Here is a 23,517-nt window from a genome sequence, read left to right as displayed (position 1 = left end):
AGCTCCTCCAGCAAGCCTCCTCGCTCCTCTCTCCTCGATGCGCATTTTATGAATTGGGACGTCCTTCAAGATGGAGGACTGAGATCGATTTCCGGGTCACAGCCGGAGGATCGAGGAGCGAGGAGACGAGGAGTCGAAAAATGCTGAAATGAGAAGCACCTATGGACGCCCTCTACTGACGAGACCTGACCCCCCATCACCTGTGTTCACACATACAGTAGAAACACATGGACGCACTCTACTGACGAGACCTGACCCCCCATCACCTGTGTTCACACATACAGTAGAAACACATGGACGCCCTCTAGTGACGAGACCTGACCCCCCATCACCTGTGTACACACATACAGTAGAAACACATGGACGCCCTCTACTGACGAGACCTGACCCCCCATCACCTGTGTTCACACATACAGTAGAAACACATGGACGCACTCTACTGACGAGACCTGACCCCCCATCACCTGTGTGCACACAAACAGTAGAAACACATCTACACTGCATTCATTAATTAATTAATTAATTAAATTATTAAATGATCACCCAATCTGAACTCTCACATACTGTATATTAATATTATTCCACATCAACATATGGATCTTGAGTAGAAGTAGCAGTAGCACTGGCAGTAGTAAGCCGAAGTAATAACAGGATGTTTGGAGGATTATTGGGTAAATAATAAATTTCTTATCAATATTATCAATCAACTGATTGTGTCTTTCATCCCTTCACTAAATCTAAACGTGTTTCCTTTAAAATAACGAGAGATTAATAAATATGTGGTGGAATTTAACAAAGTACATTTACTCAAGTAACTGTACTTAATGGTATTTTTGAGATAGTTTATTTTAGTATTTTAATTTAATGCTACTTTATACTCTACTACTCCCTTAACCCTTCACTGCCTTTATGTAACAAGCACAGTTAAAACCCTGCAGTCTGCACATCCTGTATAGAGAAGTACTACAGTATAAGGTAAAAGTAAAAGTACTGCATTCAAGATTTGACTTAAAAGTGCAGAAGTACTACATGTATCAACAAAATGTACTCCCTAAGGTAAAAGTTTACTTTCATTATCATTATCCATTTCACATTCCTTTCAGTGTGATACATATACTGTATATATAGGCTATATACTGTATATCACATGCACACACTACATACACATGTATATGCATATACATCTAGATATCACAGAGAAAGGAGTTGTCCTGCATAAAGAATACTGAATAAAGACTACATTACTACATTAGGCTGAGACTACTTCTGAACTGTCAGGTGAAACTTTGAATGCAGGACTTGTACTTGTACTGCAGTATTTTGACAGAGTAGTATTACTGAAGTAGTCGGTGTTTCCTCAGTCGGTCAGTCACGTGTCTACCAACACAAACAGGAAGTGAACTCACCTGCTGCAGGTAGAAGTGTTTGATCTCTGGTGGGTGTTAAAGTCTCGAGCCTTTCCTCCAGACTCACTGGACTCACTGCTTCTTGTTTCCTGCTCCTCTGAACGCCCCTCTGACGACACCAGCTCTCCACCAATCACAGCTCAGGGGGGGCAGGCTCTTGTGGTGCCTTCAGGTGCTGTAGGAAATGTTTTAGTCTTACATAAAAGTTCACTTTTTGGTCAAAATAATTCACCTTTGTAAAATCACAAATCAAACACATTAAAGTAACAATATGTTTGAAACAATAGGAAATAAAATAGGATCTCAGAAGACATCAAATATTAATAAAATCTTTTTTTTTCAAATGTCTTAATTTATTGATTACTGACATCACTATCTGATTTTTGAAGTTTACAATCAAGTTTTCTGTCATCTGAATATTTATTATTTTATCTTCTGCTTGTGAAATGTCTTTTCTTTTTAAAGCATCACATTTAATACATTTCACATGTGAAAATTCACTCAGATATTCACATGTGGTGTTCAGATATTTCACATTTGAAAAACTGCTATTTTAATCACTAACTATTTCAAACCATTTCACTGCTTTATCTCGCCGTCAGACAGCCCTTTCCTTCTCCTTTCTGACGGGGAACTGAACTGAAAATGAAGCTTTTCTATGCTCCTTTCAAAGCCAGCAGGCTCAGATGACTAAAACAGTAGAGATACGTTTTAAAATATTCTAAATATAGCGTACACTTAAACAGATATCAAGTTTTTTAGGTGAGCCTTTCTTTTAGGTGTCTAAAATAAGTTTTTCTGCCGTCCCGTCCATAGCACTGTGTTGCTTTGCTCCGGTGTCGGTTCCTTGTCTGTTTCTCGATGCTGGGGGCACACCGACCGTCATCTACTGTCAGTAGTACACCTACTATGGATAAGTACATCACACAACCCCACTTTAAAACACACAAACTATCCCTTTAAACCTGCAGATTCCTCTCAAATCATTTGGACTTTTTCAGGTCCTCATTAGTTTCTCACTTTATCTCTTACGAAAAAGTACTTTAAGTTTATTTTATGAAGTATACTTAATTAAAGCTCAATTATATATTTCCCAAGTATACATTATGTAGTAAGTATACTAAAATCAATGTCCTAGTAATATACTTTTAAGTGTACTACATTAATACTTCTTGGAACTAAATTGGCCCACTCTTTAGTTTATAATAGTATACTTTTAAGTATAAAAATAGCAAACATTGAGTACACAACTAGTTTACACCCAAGTTTTATTTCATACTGCAACTATATTATACGTATACTGATAGTTTACTAGTATTATACTTTTAGCACACGTTATAGTTTATGAAAGTGCACTTTAAAGTATACTCTCAGTAAACAACTAGATTAATAGTTTTTATACTGCAAGTATACTTGTAGCCCACTTTTTAGCAGAGATGGGAAAACGAGTCTGAGACTCAAGAATACTTAATTATACTTTAGTATATCTTGATCAAGAGATTAAGTACAAATAAGCCTATAAGCCAAATATACTTAGACTTTTCTGTATACTTGTCAGTATGAGCCAAGTATACTTTTGTTAAGTATATCGCTGATGAGTATGTGAAAACATAAACTGAAAGTATATTCTGTTGTTTTAAGTTTAAAAGAAGTATATTAACAGCACACTTGAATAACCTTTTTGTTGGTAAGGGATACCTGATCTGTGCTGTTTGAAAATCCACCAACTCTCTGAACTTTACAGCCTTTCATTTAATAAACAGCTGAGTTGGTTCTTGATCAGTAGTTTGGTTCAAAAGTCTTTTGTCGCTCTTCTGAAATATAAAAATCTGATTTGTTTCTATGAGTTTCCTCAAACGACCACACAGTCAGTAATGTATAGAAGTAAAAGTGAACAATACAACGTGAATTATGAAGCTTTATTTAACAAATCCTCCATTTTATACAGTGAGTTTTCCTTTGACATGATTTATATGTGATTTCCATCATCATTTATTATCTAGAATCATCCTAAAACTTTGATTTCTTTTTATTTCAACGTCACTTCATCAAAGTTTATTCATTTGTTACACGATGACCAAAGATTTACAAGTATTTCTCCACAGATGCTGAATTTGATCCTGAAAGACTCTTGTTTGACATTCGAAGGTGTTTCTTCACACAAAGACATCAAAGTTCAGTTTTATACACAAAATTTAAAAAAAAATAATGTTTCACACCTTCTCTCAGACAACAGATCATTTCAGGTAATTACATCGACCTCGCTCAGCTCTTTTAGCCGTCCGTCGGCAACACCACAAGTCCCAGAGAGCTCTCAACCCCCCAGAGTCCAGCCCAGCTCAGGTACCCCTCACCTGCTCCAACTGCATTTACAACCACTGAGAGATCAGGTTGGTACGAACTAACATCAACTGTGTGTGATCCTGTACAGACTGAACTATCTGGTCAGCAGTGAGAGAGTTTCTCTAACAGGAGGAGACTCTCCCTCCTACAGAGAACACAGAGACACTGAACCAGACAAGGACCAGAACCCAAACCCAGGATAAAGAGGTTCAGTGAATGTGGTGTTGAAGGTGTGGAGGTGGATCAGTGTATCAGAGGAGACTCTGTAGAAGGACAGAGTGCCAGCAGGACAGTCCACATACACTGCTACTCTACCAGAGGAGGAGGAGGAGGAGGAGGAGGAGGAGGGTGTTATTCTGTTATTGTGATAGACAGAGTAACCAGCATAAGAGCACCTCAGACTCCAGGACTGATCATTCCTTCCAAACACACAGTCTCTAATGTCTCCTCTCCTGCTGATTCGTCTGTAACTCACTGATATATAAACGTCTCCTCTCCACTCGACCTCCCAGTAACAGCGACCAGTCAGACCATTTCTACACAGCAGCTGAGGCCAGTAGTCAAATCTGTTTGGATGATCAGGATATGACTGAACCTCCTCCTCCACACGTGTCACCTTCCTGTTGTTGTCAGACAGTTTGAGGATTCTGTTTACTGTGTTTGTGTCCAGTGTGAGTTTACAGGAATCTGATGGAGAGAACAAGACACAATACAGCTGCAGTTATTAATCTATCATCTTTGATGATGACGTCAGAGATCTGAATGAGTGATGTCACAGTTTGAAGCTGTTGAATGTTTCATGAATCAAATTAAAAACACACTTACACTTCCTCAGACCTGGTGTCAACCATCGGTCTCCAGCAGGCTCCACCCTGAAAGGAGGAGGGGGGTCAGAGCAGCACTTCCTCTTTCAGCATGGAAACATGGACATTACATCGCTCTCATACACACAGCTTTGTTATTCTACACAAATGGACTCTGTTACGGTCTCAGCGTGACCGTTCGTTATTGTTTATCTTGTTGTATGTTGCTGTGCTTCGCTCTCCCTTTGCTCTTTTCTTTTGGTGCGCTCTGCTGTCCCTCCGCTCTGAGATGACGTCACGTCTAGGGGATCCCCTTCAGGGCCACGCCTCCGGACCGTCCTCAGGTGGATGCCCTCAGTTTCCCGCCGTTTGTGGTCCTGCCTCCGATACGTCACCGCTCGTTATCCAATCACCAGCCGGCTATGCCACGTGTCAAGATTTAAATGCGAGCTGTGACTAAGCTATGGCGGGCAGTGATTACCATTGATCTGTCCCCGTGCCTCTCGATTGTTAGTGAATTGTTAACTAGATTATTGTGTACAGGTCCAAATGGAGTCAGTGAACTTTAGAGTGTGTATGTTAACTAGTCTGAGGTACTGTTTGTGTTTATATTTCCTCGTGAGTAGAGCAGTGGTTTAGTTGTCTGTTTGTTAGGGATTATTCAGGGCTAGGGTGTGTGCCTTGTTTTCTCCTTTTCGGCCACCCGAAACCCTCGTTTTTGGTTATTATAATTCAAACCATTGTATGTTTTTTTTTGCTTTAATATTATTCACGGCAATAAACAAGTGATTGCCTGATAACACCGGCTGTATGTTACTTCCTTTACCCCTACACCAACTCTGGGTTGTAACAGACTCACATTGACATTACATCGCTCTCATACACACAGCTTTGTTATTCTACACAAATGGACTCACATGTTCACATGGAGTACTTATTATTAATCAGCTGCTATTCTTTTAATTCAGTGGAGCTTCTTCTGATTGGCCGATGACTACAGCTCACTATGTTATTATTATCAGTATAATATTGACAATCATCATACATTTCAGACTCAGTTTCCTCAACCAGTCAGTCAGTAAATCAAATGTTTAAACCTGCACCAACTGATATCTTTGTCTATTTGTGGTTCAATGAAAACAAGCTGTAAACACAACATCTGACATAATATCAGCTTATAAAGTAGTTCTGTCTAACATGATATCAACCAGCTGCTTCCACATCCAGCTGTTACAGAGCAACATGATGATTCATCAGGAGTCTTTGTGTTTGCGTCGCCTGATGAATGTAAAGCCCCTTTTCCACCGCAGGAATTTTCCCCCCTGAACTAGAAACTTTTTAAGGAACTCATTGTGTTTCAACCACAGGGACCAGGGACCAGGGACAAGAGTCTCAGGGTCTTTTTACTCAAACTGATTGTCTGTGGCTGCAGCAGGCCTCTTCATACCTGAGAATGCCCAGTCTACAGTGTGGATCCTCCAGTCCAGCAGACAGCAGCTTCCTTCCTGAGGCTCCTGTATGATTGTAGCTCAGGTCCAGCTCTCTCAGATGGGAGGGTTTGGAGCTCAAAGATGAGGCCAGAGAAGCACAGCCTTCCTCTGTGATGAGACAACCTGACAAACTGCAAACACACAAAAGAACAGACGTCACATAATCTGAGGGTACTGTGAGGGCTGGAAGGTTACTGCAGTACTGTGATACTGTCGGCTACTGTGGGGTTACATTAACATTATTATTGATCTCACAACCAAACACCCACCAATGTCCATCAACAATCTGACAACATTACTGGCAGCTCTCTGATGTTTCAAGTCATAACAGAGTGAAAAAAACATTAAACATGTTCATTGAAAGAGATTAAAACTTAATAAACTCAACTGGTTTGAATCATATAAGCAGAGACAATCTAGAGCAGGTTAGGCGTTTATGCATTAATGTAAATCAGGATTTAAGTGGCCATCAGTTGAACAAGTTGATGAATCCTAACCTGAGAGTTTCCAGATTACAGTGTGGACGCTTTAGTCCAGCAGACAGCACCTTCACTCCTGAATCCTGCAGGTTGTTGTTACTCAGGTCCAGCTCTCTCAAACTAGAGGACTGGGAGCTGAGAACTGAGGACAGAGCTTCACAGCTTCTCCCTGAGAGGCTACAGCCACTCAGTCTGAAGAGACAATAGTGAAAAAAACAAAACAAGCAATGACTTGAAAAGACAGCAGAGTATTTAAGTTATGATATACGAATCCAGGGCTGCACAGTGGTGCAGTCGTTAGCACTGTCGCCTTACAGCATCTTTCTGTGTGGAGTTTGCATGTTCTCCACGTATTGGCGTGGGTTTTCTCCGGGTTCTCCGGCTTCCTCCCACAGTCCAAAGATATGCAGGTTAGGTTCATAGTTGACTCTAAATTGCCCGTAGGTGTGAATATGAGCATGAATGGTTGTCTGTGATAGTATGGCAATCTGTCCAGGGTGTACCCCGCCTTCGCCCAATGTCAGCTGGGTTCTGCTCCAGCCCCCCCCCTCCCACATGACCCCGAATGGGTTATAGATAATGGATGGATGGATGTATATATATATATATATATATATATATATATATATGAATCCTACTATCTGTGTACTTACAGAGCTTTGTTGGAGGCTTTGACCACTGGCAGCAGCCTCAGAAGAGCCTCCTCTGAAGCAGAGTATTTCTTCAGGTCGAACACATCAAGATCTTTTTCTGATGACAGTAAGATGAAGACCAGAGCTGACCACTGAGCAGGAGAGAGTTTATCTGTGGAGAGACTTCCTGAACTCAGGGACTGTTGGATCCCCTCCACTAGAGAACGATCATTCAGTTCATTCAGACAGTGGAACAGATTGATGCTTTTCTCTGGAGAGACATCCTCGTTGATCTTCTTCTTGATGTACTGGACAGTTTTCTGATTGGTCTGTGAGCTACTTCCTGTCTGTGTCAGCAGACCTCGTAGAAGCGTCTTATTGGTCTTTAATGAAAGACCCAGGAGGAAGCGGAGGAACAAGTCCAGGTGTCCATTTGAACTCTGTAAGGCCTTGTCCACAGCACTCTGGTAGAGGTGTGTCTCTGGAGATTCATCTTTTCGTCTTTCAGACCACCAGGAGGTTGTTTGTTTCAGTGACATCAGATTGACACCAGAGTTGATGAATGTTAGATGGACATGAAGAGCAGCCAGAAACTCCTGAACACTCAGATGGACAAAGCAGAACACCTTGTCCTGGTGCAGTCCTCTCTCCTCTTTAAAGATCTGTGTGAACACTCCTGAGCACCTTGAGGCTGCTCTGATATCGATGCCACACTCTGTCAGGTCGGATTCATAGAAGATCAGGTTGCCTTTCTGCAGCTGCTCAAAAGCCAGTTTTCCAAGAGACTCAATCATCTTCCTGCTGTCTGGACTCCAGTGTGGATCTGTCTCAGCTCCTCCATCATACTTGATGTTCTTCAATTTAGACTGAACCACCAGGAAGTGGATGTACATCTCAGTCAGGGTCTTGGGCAGCTCTCCTCTCTTTCTGGTCTTCAACACCTCCTCCAGAACTGTAGCAGTGATCCAGCAGAAGACTGGGATGTGGCACATGATGTGGAGGCTTCGTGATGCCTTGATCTGGGAGATGATGCTGCCAGCCTGCTCCTGATCTCTGAATCTCTTCCTGAAGTACTCCTCCTTCTGTGGGTCGGTGAAACCTCTGACCTCTGTTACCATGTCAACACACTCAGGAGGGATCTGATTGGCTGCTGCAGGTCGTGTGGTTATCCAGAGGCGAGCAGAGGGAAGCAGTTTCGCCCTGATGAGGTTTGTCAGCAGCACATCCACTGAGGTGGACTCTGTAACATCAGTCAGGATCTCATTGTTGTGGAAGTCCAGAGGAAGTCGACACTCATCCAGACCGTCAAAGATGAACACAACCTGGAACTCTTCAAACCTGCAGATTCCTGCTTCTTTGGTTTCAGTAAAGAAGTGATGAACAAGTTCCACCAAGCTGTACTTCTTCTCTTTCAGCACATTCAGCTCTCTGAAAGTGAATGGAAATATGAACTGTATGTCCTGGTTGGCTTTGTCTTCAGCCCAGTCCAGAGTGAACTTCTGTGTTAAGACGGTTTTCCCGATGCCAGCCACTCCCTTTGTCATCACTGTTCTGATTGGTTCATCTCTTCCAGGTGAGGCTTTAAAGATGTCTTCTTGTCTGATTGTTGTTTCTGGTCTGTGTAGTTTCCTGGATGCTGTTTCAATCTGTCTGACCTCATGTTCATCATTGACCTCTGCAGTTCCTCCCTCTGTGATGTAGAGCTCTGTGTAGATCTGATTCAGAAGGGTTGGGTTTCCTGCTTTAGCGATCCCCTCAAACACACACTGGAACTTCTTCTTTAAGTTAGATTTGAGTTCACGTTGACAAACTGGAACAATATGTTCTGAATGAACACACAACAAAGAAGATCAATAACAACATATTTGAACATTTCAGTTCGTCAAAGAATGAGTATATGAATATATTTTGGTCCATCTCTTGAGACATAAGTAAACGTCCCATTTATCCAGCATGTTAAATCTTTAGAGAAATCCTCTTACTGCTCTGCAGACAGTCAACCAGCTCCTCCTGCTTCATTCTCCTCAGGAAGTGCAGTGTGATCTTCAGAAAAGCCTCTCTGCTGCTCCTCCTCTGCTCTTCATCCTCACCATCCAACACCTCCTCATCCTCCCTCTGACTCTCTAAGCAATCTGGGTAATCTGAACTCAGAACCTTCTGGATCGTCTTCAGCTCGTTCTTCACAAAAGCGACGATGTCCTCCTCCAGCAGCTGGAACAGAATATTATATGAATGACACAATCAAACTAAAATCATGGAACCAAACATCAGATCCATGTTGGACAGACTGACAATCCACTGGTCTAAAAAGCAGCAAGGGGATGATTATGAACAGAATAGATGTAAAAGTAGTTGTTGTTTATGTACAGACCATAAATATGGAGTCCAGGTGTGTTTCATGCTGCTGGGCAGACTGACCACTGGGAACCTCTGAGCTCTCCTGGTCCACTCTGTGGAGGAATCATGAAGAATTAGCCCACATTATATTTGCACCATAGACTGTTAACAATTAATGACTTTCAAACAAAACTACACCAGTTAGTTAAAGATATTGTGTTCTGTCATGATTGATCATCATGAAATCCAGATGCAAACAACACTGTAAATGATAGAAGACCAATCGGTTTCATCCGTTTTAAGTACTTACACTGGGTCATAAGAAGGACGTCCATCTTTGAAGTCAATCAGACCACCCATAGACTGATCACTCTTCATGGACACACAGCTGGGTACAGGAGACTCTTCCCTTTGCTGCTGGGAACTGATAAAAACACTAAAATTTACTGAATATAAAAGATTTATATTTCTGCTTTCAATGGTTTTATTTGGCAGTGAAAGTTCTTTAATGGCAAAGAAGGCACAGCTTCTTTATGGTGCCTTGTTGGTTCCTTATTCAACCAACTAGTCATTACAATGAGACACAATAACTAAAACTACTAATCTCATCTTGGAGCCGGGGTACCAGTCAGAGTTAAGGTCTGACAGAAATCATGTTCTTTAGATAGATACCTGTCAACTCTACAAATTACCCAAGTCTTTCAGTACATGACCCTTGGAATAACAATCTCAAACAACCAGATATCTCAAAAACGCCAACAGACAACAAAAAGCACAAGGCACACAATAATTTGGGGTTCACCACGGTGTATTATACATTCTGTGCTCCATATAAAACCCACAGTTCAAACTCCAATGAATGAGTCTTTATCTCAGTTCAAATCTCAACTAAAAATCTCATCTTTTGGGATCCCAGCATCCATCCATTATCTGTAACTGCTGATCCTATTCAGGGTCGCGGGGATGCTGGAGCCGATCCAAGATGACATTGGGCGAAGGTGGGGTACACCCTGGACAGGTCGCCAGACTTTCACAGGGCTGACAACCATCACGCTCACATTCACACCTACGGGCAATTTAGAATCAACAATGAACCTGCGTGTCTTTGGACTGTGGGAGGAAGCCGGAGAACCCCGAGAAACCCCACGATAACACATAAAGAACATGCAAACTCCACACAAAACCTGCGTTGCTCTTGCTGTGAGATGACAGTGCTAACCACTAATCAAACAAAATAATAAGTTTAGTTTCAGACTTAATACAAAAGTTGGCCAAAAAAACAAAACCATGCAACACTTCTTGCGACTCATAAACAAGCTTAGTGACTCTCTGGAAACATCAGAACTACCTCCTGTAGTCTGGCAAGTGTGCTGCAGTTCTGTAGAATGGATGAACTATGAACAACTTTTTGGCTCGTTGCCAGGGGTTGGCAAGCTAACCGGCTGTCTCTCGGTGGACAGACTGGACCTTTTCTACTGGTGAGTAGGTGCACACATTTTTTGTTTGAAAATCCAGCATAGATATTCCTTGAGCTGACTGGTGGGTGGGGTTGACGTAGGGGTGTGCATGCTTAAAGGCGCTGATCCCCCACCACAATCTGATGTGATACATGGAATTTCTCAAATTTTATACCGTTGTCAGGTAAGACTTGTTGTTCTGCGACCCCACTTGAAACTGTGGCCTGTATTTATTTTGGGCCACAGCACACCTGGGAGTAAGGTGAGTTTCTAAATCTTTGTCTTGGTCATTTGAAGTTGGGGCCTGCACTACGTTCCCTGATCACAATTGCGATTAGCAATCTGGGGCTTTGGCTTTAGTAAGATTGTGTTTCTGGAGGCATCTGCAAAACAAAAGCCCAGTTACCAACAAAGACTACAACATATAAGGGCAACCCTTGAACAGGCAACTCTGTGAAACTACTTCAACAAACTGTGCTCTGCCACTACACCTCTGTAGGTATGCCTTAAACATCTGCCGCTAGTCCCCAAAAATGTACAACTTGTTCCCAGAGCTCTGAAAGTAGTGTCAAAACCCCTGCAGCTAGTCCCCAGACCTCTGCATCTGAATCTACTCCCCATACCTCCAAGGGTAGTCCCCAAAACTCTGGAGCTTCTCCCAGGACCTCTGCAGCTACTCCTCAGGCCACTTCAGCTAGTCCCCAAGCCTCGGCACCTAGTCTCAGACCTTTGGAGCTAGTCCTGAGATTCTGTATCATGACTGAGGATCATGACAGCTAACCCATCTGTTTCAATCAACAGTTTAAAGTACTTACATTGGGTCAGAAGAAGGGCGTCCATCTTTGAAATCCTCCAGACGACCCATAGACCGATCACTCTTCATGGACAGACAGCTGGGTACAGGGGACTTTTCTCTCTGCTGCTGTAGACTGATAGAAACACTGAAATTTACTGAAGATAAAAGCTATCTATTTTTGTTTTCACAGGTTATTGGACAGTAGAAGTTATTTTATTGCCATTAAAGCTTATCTTTGAAACACGTCTCGTTATAATGTTTATTCAATAGGTAATGTTCCCACACTACTTCTCTTCTCCGTTCGCTAAACTGACTCCCAGCCTCAGCTCACATCCAGCTCAAGACTCTGGTGCTGGTCTACGGGGAAGTGAAGGGAACTAGTCCTTCTTACTTACAAACCATGGTCAAACCCTTTACTCCTCCTCTACCTCTGGACGTTTGGCCACCCTGTCACTCAGAGGACCCTGTGGTCTCTCATCTTGGTCAAGACTCTTTTCTGTTCTGGTCCCACAGTGGTGGAATGAACTCCCTACTAAAGTCAGGACAGCAGAGACACTGAACATCTTCCAACACAATCTGAAAACCATCTTTCATACTAAACCTTCACACACCTGATTAGTACGTACCTATGTCTAATTTATATAAATAATAAAGAAATTTATCACTTGCACCATAGCTCTCGAACACACTTTCAGTTGTTTATTTGAGAGGGATGCATTTTCATTTGTTCACGACATCTACCTGATAGTCTTGTTCAGTTTGATTGAATTTGTTGTAAGTCACTGTGAACTGTAATGTTCTGTCCCTCATTGATTTCCTAAACTCATAACTTACCTTTATGATTGTAGTTTGGTTACATATCAGGTAACATATCAGTTTTATTTCTACTTACTTTGCAGCAGAGATTTTTCGTCCTTTAAAATTGATGCCAAGTTCATGTGACTGGTCAGTCTCAGGGGACACACAGCTGGGTTCAGGTTCAGGTTCAGGTTCAGGTTCAGGTTCAGGTTCAGGAGAGTCTGGTCTCCGACAGATCCTAGCACACAGAGAGGAAGAGAGAAATTTAGTTTTTAGTCTTCAGCCTCAGTAGCTGCTGGAGAAACTAGCAGCTATCAACATGAAAATGATCAACAACAAAGTTTTACGAGAAATACATTTCCTGAAGAAAATGAGCGTGAACTGTGATTATTAATTTGTATATATTATTAATAGTAAGTCATGAAACATTTTCTTGCACAGCTAAAATGCCTGACACAGAGATGCATGTCTTTAGGCTGCAACAAACGATTAGATTAATGCCGATTTACAGTTCAATGTACAAAATAAATAAATAAATAAAATGATCCATGTTGTGTAATTGGTTAATTAATTTGAATTCAATTGATCAGGTTTTATTCAGTGGTTTATATCCTATAGGTGTTTGGTACAGTTATGCTGTTAATACAGCCCAGCTGTCAGATATGGGAGAATTAATTACGTGACTTGGCATTAATTTTGAAAATGATGGGATGGGAGAGGTCAGCTGGACACACCAGTGACGCCGGACCCTGAACAGAGACCTATAAAACTACCAGCAACACCAAGATCATGCACTTCTGCTTCCTGCTCTTCCTGTCTTCCTCTGCTCTACTGTGTTGGACTGTGATACTCTGGACCAGCTGTAAACCTAACTGACCACCTGGGGGAGCTACAATGCTGGGACCAGAGAGTTAACATGAGGACTTCAATCGTTCAATCGTAGACCTCTCTAGCTAGACCCCAGATACCATGTTCATGTGACTGGTCAGTCTCAGGGGACACACACCTGGGTTCAGGTTCAAATCCAGATACAGGAGCGCCTGGTCTCCGACGGATCCTAGCACACAGAGAGGAAGAGAAAAATTTGAAAATGATGTGGATGTAAAGGTTTGAAACTATAATCAGAACCAGGAGCATCAGTGTCAACCATGAGGGAAGCCACCCTGAGAGGGAATCAAACTCTGAACCTTCTGATCTTGAGACAGCAGAGCTGAGTTAACAGTTTCCTCAAGAGAAGTTTAATTTCCCCAAAGCTAAAGCTTGTAGCTCCAAGTTTTCTACAATATTACTTAGAGCAAGAGATGCTGAGCATGATGATATACTGTATATTATGTTTACACAGAGTTAAAATTAAGGAAGATATTGTAAGTTTCAGAAGGAGGAAGGTGAGGAAGGAGTCAGCCTACAGTTTATATGGCAGTGAATGAGAGCTTGACAGCGGTCTTCCTATCAATTAAAGTTTAGATCTTAAGAGCTGTAACTCCTGTTTGTTAGATGTTTATATTAGATAGACACGGATTATGGCTACATTTTAAGGTATTATATGTGTTTGAAGAGTTAAAACTGTGGGACTGAGAGCAGTTTAGAAATGTTTTTTTTTCTAGAAAAAAATAATAATAATAAAACATAAAAATAAAATGTTCGAACAAAAGCAACTCTTGAATGATTTCTGCTCTTTCCTCACTCTGTCTGCCTTATAAAGAAACCATCACAGCTGGACATGAACTGTGCTCCATCTCACAGGATCATAGTGGACTGACAGGAACTCTGAGACCAGCTGTAAACCTCACTGACCACCAGGGGGAGCTCAGTAGCTGCTGTTGAAACACAAACCTCCAGCCTCTGGACCTGCACACTGAGCCCTCCACAGACTTCAGTCACACTGTGATGTGTTTAAATGATCACTGTTATCAGGTTAAGACTGGGACACTGCTGGGACCAGAGGGTTAACATGAGGACTTCAATCGTCATGGATACAGAATGACATATGTCAAAGGACCTGTGATCCATCTCAGAGTTTGTCTAAGGGGCTCCGCAACATATGATCAGTCTGCTGCTTCAGACAGCATAACTAACATTTTGTCTCTAACTACAGAGAACATAAAATTCCATCAACACAGCTACTTCAAAAATAACTAGGCCTACATGGGGTTTTACTTCATAGATTAGTTATTTCATCATAATAATAATTTGTCATTGAGTTTATCAAGTAATAATTAACATAGTAGAAATAATCAGTTGATCTATGAGAGCACTTTGACCAACAGAGGCCTCAATAAACATGAAATATGAGCCTTCATAAAATAACTGAAGTCCAGTATCAGAATTCAATCTAACGACTTTATCTGTTTTATATATTTATAGGTTTATTACGAATCAATGTTCAAGTAAAAGAGCAGAAAAACAGATCTCTGCAGCTAGTCCCTAGACCTCTGCAACTAGTCCCTAGATCTCTGCAACTAGTCCCTAGACCTTTGCAACTAGTCCTTAGACTTGTGCAACTAGTCCGCAGATCTCCGCAACTAGTCCCTAGACCTTTGCAACTAGTCACTAGAACTCTGTAGCCAGTCCCTAGACCTGTGCAACCTTTGCAACTAGTTCTTAGACATGTGCAACTAGTCCCCAGATCTCTGCAACTAGTCCACGGACCCCAGGAGCTTGTCCCTAGACCTCTGTGCATACATTGGTTCTTACTTTAAAGACTCATCATAATAATACTTTGTCATTGAGCTTATCAAGTTATTAGTTTATGGAGTAGAAATAATCAATTGATCTTTGAGTGCACTTTGACCATCAGAGTCCTCAATAAACATAAAATATGAGCCTTCATAAAATAATTAAAGTATCAAAGTCCAAACTGAAATCCAGTATCAGAATTCAATCTAACGTCTGTATCTGTTTTATAGAGTTATAGGTTTATTATGAGTCAATGTTCAAGTAACAGAGCAGAGAAACAGTAAACAGCAAGTTAATAAGAATGAATATGTTGAAGGGTAAAACAGTATCAAATGTAATGTGAAGTGTTGAGTGTGATACCTTTTCATGTTGGTGATAACCTGCAGCCACCTGATGAAGACAGACAGACGGGTTCATCATTAGTCTTCAGTCTCATTTGATTTATGTCTCATCAGGAAATCAAATCTGTTTCTACATGTAGACTTTAAAGACAGCGAGCTGTAGTTTCAAGTATTTGTTGTCAGATAAACATTGTGCTGTAGAGTTATTATCAAAGACAGAAGGTCAACACATGAACCAACAGAGAGCAGCTTGTTTGTCATAAAACATCAGAGACTGGAATGAATCAAAGTTCCACTTACTCAGTTTCTTCTCATGAACTTCAACACAGCAGCTCTCTGCTGTCTGGACCAGGTCTGTGTAGAAGAAGAGTTTTCTGTTCTGTTCCTCTGCTTCTTCATCAGTCCTCTGTATCTGCAGGCTGCTGTCACACTCAAACACTTTAATTAACCAGTCTGAACCTGCAGCACTCAGTTCAAAGATCAACTGCTGCATGTTTATATGACTTTATATGATTCATGTTAAAGTTTAACCCACAGCAGCTTCAATGTGAACAGAAGAGATTTTATTCATGAAGATTGTGTTAAATTTAGAGTAGAGTAGAAAGAGAGAGAGTAGAATTGGTTCAAGGGGTTGGTACATGAGTTTTATTTATTTATATATTTATTTATATAGTACAGAGTGAAAAGCTGCAGATTATCAAGTCTTTTAGCTGTTTGACGTCAGACTAATGTGACACCATCTCTACTATATTAACACCACTTTAATATTTGTTCATTAAATGATTCTTTATGATTGATTTCCTCACTAAAGCTGCTCCTCAAGTTCACCTCTTTAACACAAGTGATTTAAGCTGCAGATTCCTCTCAAATCATTTGGACTCTTTCAGGTCCTCACTAGTTTCTCTCTTTATACCTGATCTGTGCTGTTTGGAAATCCACCAACTCTCTGAATTTTACAGCCTTTCATTTAATAAACAGCTGAGTTGGTTCTTGATCAGTAGTTTGGTTCAAACTTCTTTTGTCTCTCTTCTGAAATATAAAAATCTGATTTGTTTCTATGAGTTTCCCAAAATTACCACACAGTCAGTGAAGTATGGAAGTAAAAGTGAACAATACAACATGAATTATGAAGCTTTAATTCACAAATCCTCCATTTTATACAGTGTTGTGATAGATTTTTACATTATTGCTTTGACATGGTTTATATGTGGTTTCCAGCATCATTTATTATTATCCTAAAACATAGAGACAGACACCATTCACGTTCACACCTACAGGCAATTTAGAGTCAACAATTAACCTAACCTGCATTTCTTTGGACTGTGGGAGGAAGCCGGAGAACCCGGAGGAAACCCACGCTAACACGGGAGAACATGCAAACTCCACACAGAAGGGCCCCAAGCCAGATTCAAACCTGCGACCCTCTAGCTGTGAGGCAACAGTGCTAACTGCACCACCGTGCAGCTCAGACAACAGATCATTTCAGGTAATTACATCGACCTCGCTCAGCTCCTTCAGCCGTCCATCGGCAACACCAAAAGTCCCAGAGAGCTCTCAACCCCCCAGAGTCCAGCCCAGCTCAGGTACCCCTCACCTGCTCCAACTGCATTTACAACAGTTTCTCTAACAGGAGGAGACTCTCCCTCCTACAGAGAACACAGATACACTGAGGAAACAGACCTTGACCTGAACCACAACCCAAACCCAGGATAAAGAGGTTCAGTGAATGTGGTGTTGAAGGTGTGGAGGTGGATCATTGTGTCAGAGGAGACTCTGTAGAAGGACAGAGTGCCAGCAGGACAGTCCACATACACTGCTACTCTACCAGAGGAGGAGGGTGTTATTCTGTTATTGTGCCAGATGTAGTCACCATCATCAGAGCACCACAGACTCCAGGACTGATTATTCTCTCCAAACATACCGTCTTCTCTCTTTCCTCTCCTGCTGATTCCTCTGTAACTCACTGATATATAAACACTTCCTCTCCACTCGACCTCCCAGTAACAGCGACCAGTCAGACCTGAGCTGCATCCCAAAGCTCTTAATGCATCCCTGTTTCCCTCACTTGCGTCTTTTCCTTGCGTCTTAGTCCCTCCCACCAGGGAAGCATGGAGAGAAGCAAGGAAACCATGCGAGGAGAGAGGAAACGAGGAAATACGATTTAAGCGACATGAGACGGTCGTTTCCTCTGAAGTGTCACGTGAAGCGACGTCCGTTTCTGATGACAGCAGCAGCTGATCACATCTGGATCAGCTGTCAGTCAACTTTAACAGCTGTTTATGTCTGAACTGTACTAATACTAATAAAGACAAATGCTCTTTATATTATTTATTCGTTATTAGCGTCTGTAGTTATTGATATTCTGATTGTGAGCTCATTATTTCATAACCCAGAATATGACTACGGTGTTTTTTTTAACACTGGACATTATTTATTAGGCTAAAGGGAAAATGTAAATGATATAACTCATATCAAACCCGACGTTCAGGAATTATCAGCCTCATGTGACTGAATGGAAATGAGGATAAATGATGTAAAAGGTGTTTGTTGCTGACAGACAGTCAGACTCTCCTTTTCTCTCTGACTTTAATAGTTTCATTAATAAAAGTTAAAGGGGGAAATAACAGCTCATGAAAAGACAAATCTTTCTAATAAATAAAGAAAGTTATTTTAAGTCAGTTTGTCAGGTATTATAAACCCCTCTCAGTGTCAGGCTGCTTCACTGGCGGTGTATGAAGCAGAGATACTGCAGGTCCTTCTGCTGCTGTTCAGAGCTTCAGTTAACACAGATTTTAACTAGATGGTGAATCAGAAGACAACTAAACTATAAAACGTTTAATATGTGATCTGTTTTCACTCCGGTATAAAACTCCAGTGATGTTGAGAGGTAAAGTTATCAGATCAGTCTGATCGGCAGCAGCGTCCAAGCAGTGACTGATATCCAATAAAGGGGCGTGTCGGTCGGTAAAAGACTTCCGTGGAGGATATACTGGTGTATCCTCGCTCATAGCTCCTCCGGCAAGCCTCCTCGATCCTCGATCCTCGCTCCTCGCACCTCGATGCACAAATAAGAGCTTTGGGACGGTCTTCAAGATGGCGCACCAGAACAACTTCCGGTTCAAGCGAGGATCGAGGAGCGAGGAAACTAAAATTAAGTCCCAAAATTAAGCTTTGGTACGTACCCCAGTTCTACACAGCAGCTGAGGCCACCAGTCAAATCTGTCTGGATGATCAGGATATGACTGAACCTCCTTCACACTTGTCAACTTCCTGTTGTTGTCAGACAGTTTGAGGTTTCTGTTTACTGTGTTTGTGTCCAGTGTGAGTTCACAGGAATCTGATGGAGAGAACAAGACACATTACAGCTGCAGTTATTAATCTATCATCTTTGATGATGACATCAGAGATCAAAATGAGTGATGTCACAGTTTGAAGCTGGTTGAATGTTTCATGAATCAAATTAAAAACACACTTACACTTCCTCAGACCTGAGGTGCTTCTCATTTCATAATTTTTCGCCTCCTCATCTCCTCGCTCCTCGATCCTCCGGCTGTGACCCGGAAATCGATCTCAGCGCTCCATCTTGAAGGACGTCCCAATTTATAAAATGCGCATCGAGGAGAGAGGAGCGAGGAGGCTTGCTGGAGGAGCTATGAGCGAGGATACACCAGTGCATCCTCCAGTGTTTCCTCCACGGAAGTTTATCACCGACCGACACGCCCCCTTACTGGATATCAGTTATTGATTGGACGCTGCGCCGATCAGACTGATCTGATACATCAACATCACTGAGTTTCATACCAGAGTGAAGACAGATCACAGATTAACAGTTTTATATTTTAGTTGTCTTTTTATTCACATCTAGCTATAATCTGTGTTAATTGTAGGTGTGAACAGCAGACGGATCATGTTGATGGTGAAGTGTTCCAGCAGCAGAAGGACCTGCAGGAGCTCTGCTTCACACACCGTCACTGAAGGAGTCTGACACTGAGAGGGGTTTATAAAATCTGACAACGAACAGCCCTCAATCAACTTTCTTCAATCATTAGAAAGAGTTTTCTTTTCATGATCTGTTATTTCACTCATTGACTTTTACTTAAGTCTGTTTGTTGTCAGATTTTATAAACCCCTCTCAGTGTCAGACTCCTTCAGTGGCGGTGTGTGAAGCAGCGACACTTCACCATCAACATGATCCATCTGCTGTTCACACCTACAGTTAACACAGATTATAGCTAGATGTGAATAAAAAGACAACTAAAATATAAAACTGTTAATCTGTGATCTGTCTTCACTCCGGTATGAAACTCAGTGATGTTGATGTATCAGATCAGTCTGATCGGCGCAGCGTCCAATCAATAACTGATATCCAGTAAGGGGGCGTGTCGGTCGGTGATAAACTTCCGTGCAGGAAACACTGGAGGATGCACTGGTGTATCCTCGCTCATAGCTCCTCCAGCAAGCCTCCTCGCTCCTCGATCCTCTCTCCTCGATGCGCATTTTATGAATTGGGACGTCCTTCAAGATGGAGGACTGAGATCAATTTCCGGGTCACAGCCGGAGGAGCGAGGAGCGAGGAGACGAGGAGGCGAAAAATGCTGAAATGAGAAGCACCTATGGACGCCCTCTACTGACGAGACCTGACCCCCCATCACCTGTGTTCACACATACAGTAGAAACACATGGACGACCTCTACTGACGAGACCTGACCCCCCATCACCTGTGTGCACACATACAGTAGAAACACATGGACGCCCTCTACTGACGAGACCTGACCCCCCATCACCTGTGTGCACACATACAGTAGAAACACATGGACGCCCTCTACTGACGAGACCTGACCCCCCATCACCTGTGTGCACACATACAGTAGAAACACATGGACGCCCTCTACTGACGAGACCTGACCCCCCATCACCTGTGTGCACACATACAGTAGAAACACATGGACGCCCTCTACTGACCAGACCTGACCCCCCATCACCTGTGTGCACACATACAGTAGAAACACATGGACGCCCTCTACTGACCAGACCTGACCCCCCATCACCTGTGTACACACATACAGTAGAAACACATGGACGCCCTCTACTGACCAGACCTGACCCCCCATCACCTGTGTGCACACATACAGTAGAAACACATGGACGCCCTCTACTGACCAGACCTGACCCCCCATCACCTGTGTGCACACATACAGTAGAAACACATCTACACTGCATTAATTAATTAATTAATTAAATTATTAAATGATCACCCAATCTGAACTCTCACATACTGTATATTAATATCATTCCACATCAACATATGCATCTTGAGTAGAAGTAGCAGTAGCACTGGCAGTAGTAAGCCGAAGTAATAACAGGATGTTTGGAGGATTATTGGGTAAATAATAAATTTCTTATCAATATTATCAATCAACTGATTGTGTCTTTCATCCCTTCACTAAATCTAAACGTGTTTCCTTTAAAATAACGACATTAATAAATATGTGGTGGAATTTAACAAAGTACATTTACTCAAGTAACTGTACTTAATGGTATTTTTGAGATAGTTTATTTTAGTATTTTAATTGAATGCTACTTTATACTCTACTACTCCCTTAACCCTTCACTGCCTTTATGTAACAAGCACAGTTAAAACCCTGCAGTCTGCACATCCTGTATAGAGAAGTACTACAGTATAAGGTAAAAGTAAAAGTACTGCATTCAAGATTTTACTTAAAAGTGCAGAAGTACTACATGTATCAACAAAGTGTACTCCCTAAGGTAAAAGTTTACTTTCATTATCATTATCCATTTCACATTCCTTTCAGTGTGATACATATACTGTACATATAGGCTATATACTGTATATCACATGCACACACTACATACACATGTATATGCATATACATCTAGATATCACAGAGAAAGGAGTTGTCCTGCATAAAGAATACTGAATAAAGACTACATTACTACATTAGGCTGAGACTACTTCTGAACTGTCAGGTGAAACTTTGAATGCAGGACTTGTACTTGTACTGCAGTATTTTGACAGAGTAGTATTACTGAAGTAGTCGGTGTTTCCTCAGTCGGTCAGTCACGTGTCTAACAACACAAACAGGAAGTGAACTCACCTGCTGCAGGTAGAAGTGTTTGATCTCTGGTGGGTGTTGAAGTCTCGAGCCTTTCCTCCAGACTCACTGGACTCACTGCTTCTTGTTTCCTGCTCCTCTGAACGCCCCTCTGACGACACCAGCTCTCCACCAATCACAGCTCACCAGGGGGCAGGCTCTTGTGGTGCCTTCAGGTGCTGTAGGAAATGTTTTAGTCTTACATAAAAGTTCACTTTTTGGTCAAAATAATTCACCTTTGTAAAATCACAAATCAAACACATTAAAGTAACAATATGTTTGAAACAATAAGAAATAAAATAGGATCTCAGAAGATATCAAATATTAATAAAATATATTTTTTTTCAAATGTCTTAATTTATTGATTACTTACATCACTATCTGATTTTTGAAGTTTACAATCAAGTTTTCTGTCATCTGAGCATTTATTATTTTATCTTCTGCTTGTGAAATGTCTTTTCTTTTTAAAGCATCACATTTAATACATTTCACATGTGAATATTCACTCAGATATTCACATGTGGTGTTCAGATATTTTACATTTGAAAAACTGCTATTTTAATCACAAACTATTTCAAACCATTTCACTGCTTTATCTCGCCGTCAGACAGCCGTTTCCTTCTCCTTTCTGACCGGGAACTGAACTGAAAATTAAACTTATCTATGCTCCTTTCAAAGCCAGCAGGCTCAGATGACTAAAAAAGTAGAGATACGTTTAAAAACATTCTAAATATAGCGTACACTTAAACAGATATCAAGTTTTTTAGGTGAGCCTTTCTTTTAGCTGTCTAAAATACCTTTTTCTGCCGTCCCCGTCCATAGCACTGTGTTGCTTTGCTCCGGTGTCGGTACTCCTGTCTGTGTCTCAATGCTGGGGGCACGCCAACCGTCATCTACTGTCAGTAATACACCTACTATGGATAAGAACATCACACAACCCCACTTTAAAACACACAAACTATCCCTTTAAACCTGCAGATTCCTCTCAAATCATTTGGACTTTTTCATTAGTTTCTCACTTTATCTCTTACGAAAAAGTACTTTAAGTTTATTTTATGAAGTATACTTAAGTAAAGCTCAAGTATATATTTCCCAAGTATACATTATGTAGTAAGTATACTAAAATCAATGTCCTAGTAGTATACTTTTAAGTGTACTACATTAATACTTCTTGGAACTAAATTGGCCCACTCTTTAGTTTACAATAGTATACTTTTAAGTATAAAAATAGCAAACATTGAGTACACAACTAGTTTACACCCAAGTTTTATTTCATACTGCAACTATATTATACGTATACAGATAGTTTACTAGTTTTATACTTTTAGCACACGTTATAGTTTATGAAAGTGCACTTTAAAGTATACTCTCAGTAAACAACTAGATTAATAGTTTTTATACTGCAAGTATACTTGTAGCCCACTTTTTAGCAGAGATGGGAAAACGAGTCTGAGACTCAAGAATACTTAATTATACTTTAGTATATCTTGATCAAGAGATTAAGTACAAATAAGCCTATAAGCCAAATATACTTAGACTTTTCTGTATACTTGTCAGTATGAGCCAAGTATACTTTTGTTAAGTATATCGCTGATGAGTATGTGAAAACATAAACTGAAAGTATACTCTGTTGTTTTAAGTTTAAAAGAAGTATATTAACAGCACACTTGAATAAACTTTTTGTTGGTAAGGGATACCTGATCTGTGCTGTTTGAAAATCCACCAACTCTCTGAACTTTACAGCCTTTCATTTAATGAACAGCTGAGTTGGTTCTTGATCAGTAGTTTGGTTCAAAAGTCTTTTGTCGCTCTTCTGAAATATAAAAATCTGATTTGTTTCTATGAG

At 41.1% G+C, this 23,517-nt stretch overlaps 2 protein-coding genes across 4 annotated transcripts in view; both read right to left on the bottom strand.

Annotated features, from left to right (window-relative positions):
* The window catches only part of LOC119495528 (NLR family CARD domain-containing protein 3-like), a 69,369-nt gene that overhangs the window by 16,944 nt on the left and 28,908 nt on the right, over nucleotides 1–23,517 (bottom strand). Inside the window, exons 9-10 of one of the 3 annotated variants that reach the window (XM_037782129.1) lie at nucleotides 23,432–23,433; nucleotides 16,468–17,535 (exon numbers count right to left, since the gene is read on the bottom strand). The exons of the other annotated variants lie outside the window; for them this stretch is intronic. Of the exons in view, the coding sequence (XP_037638057.1) occupies nucleotides 17,205–17,535; nucleotides 23,432–23,433 (333 nt within the window). The 3' untranslated portion in view covers nucleotides 16,468–17,204. Of the gene's footprint in view, nucleotides 1–16,467; nucleotides 17,536–23,431; nucleotides 23,434–23,517 lie in introns of those variants that run through there. 3 annotated transcript variants of the gene reach the window in all.
* Nucleotides 1–23,517, bottom strand: part of LOC119495723 (NACHT, LRR and PYD domains-containing protein 3-like) — an 88,646-nt gene that overhangs the window by 47,403 nt on the left and 17,726 nt on the right. The gene's annotated exons all lie outside the window — the stretch shown is intronic.

The sequence above is a fragment of the Sebastes umbrosus genome, chromosome 10, assembly GCF_015220745.1.
Source record: "Sebastes umbrosus isolate fSebUmb1 chromosome 10, fSebUmb1.pri, whole genome shotgun sequence".
Classification (NCBI taxonomy): domain Eukaryota; kingdom Metazoa; phylum Chordata; class Actinopteri; order Perciformes; family Sebastidae; genus Sebastes; species Sebastes umbrosus.
The sequence above is the reverse complement of the archived record's forward strand: the minus strand, read 5'-3'. Positions and strand labels throughout refer to the sequence as shown.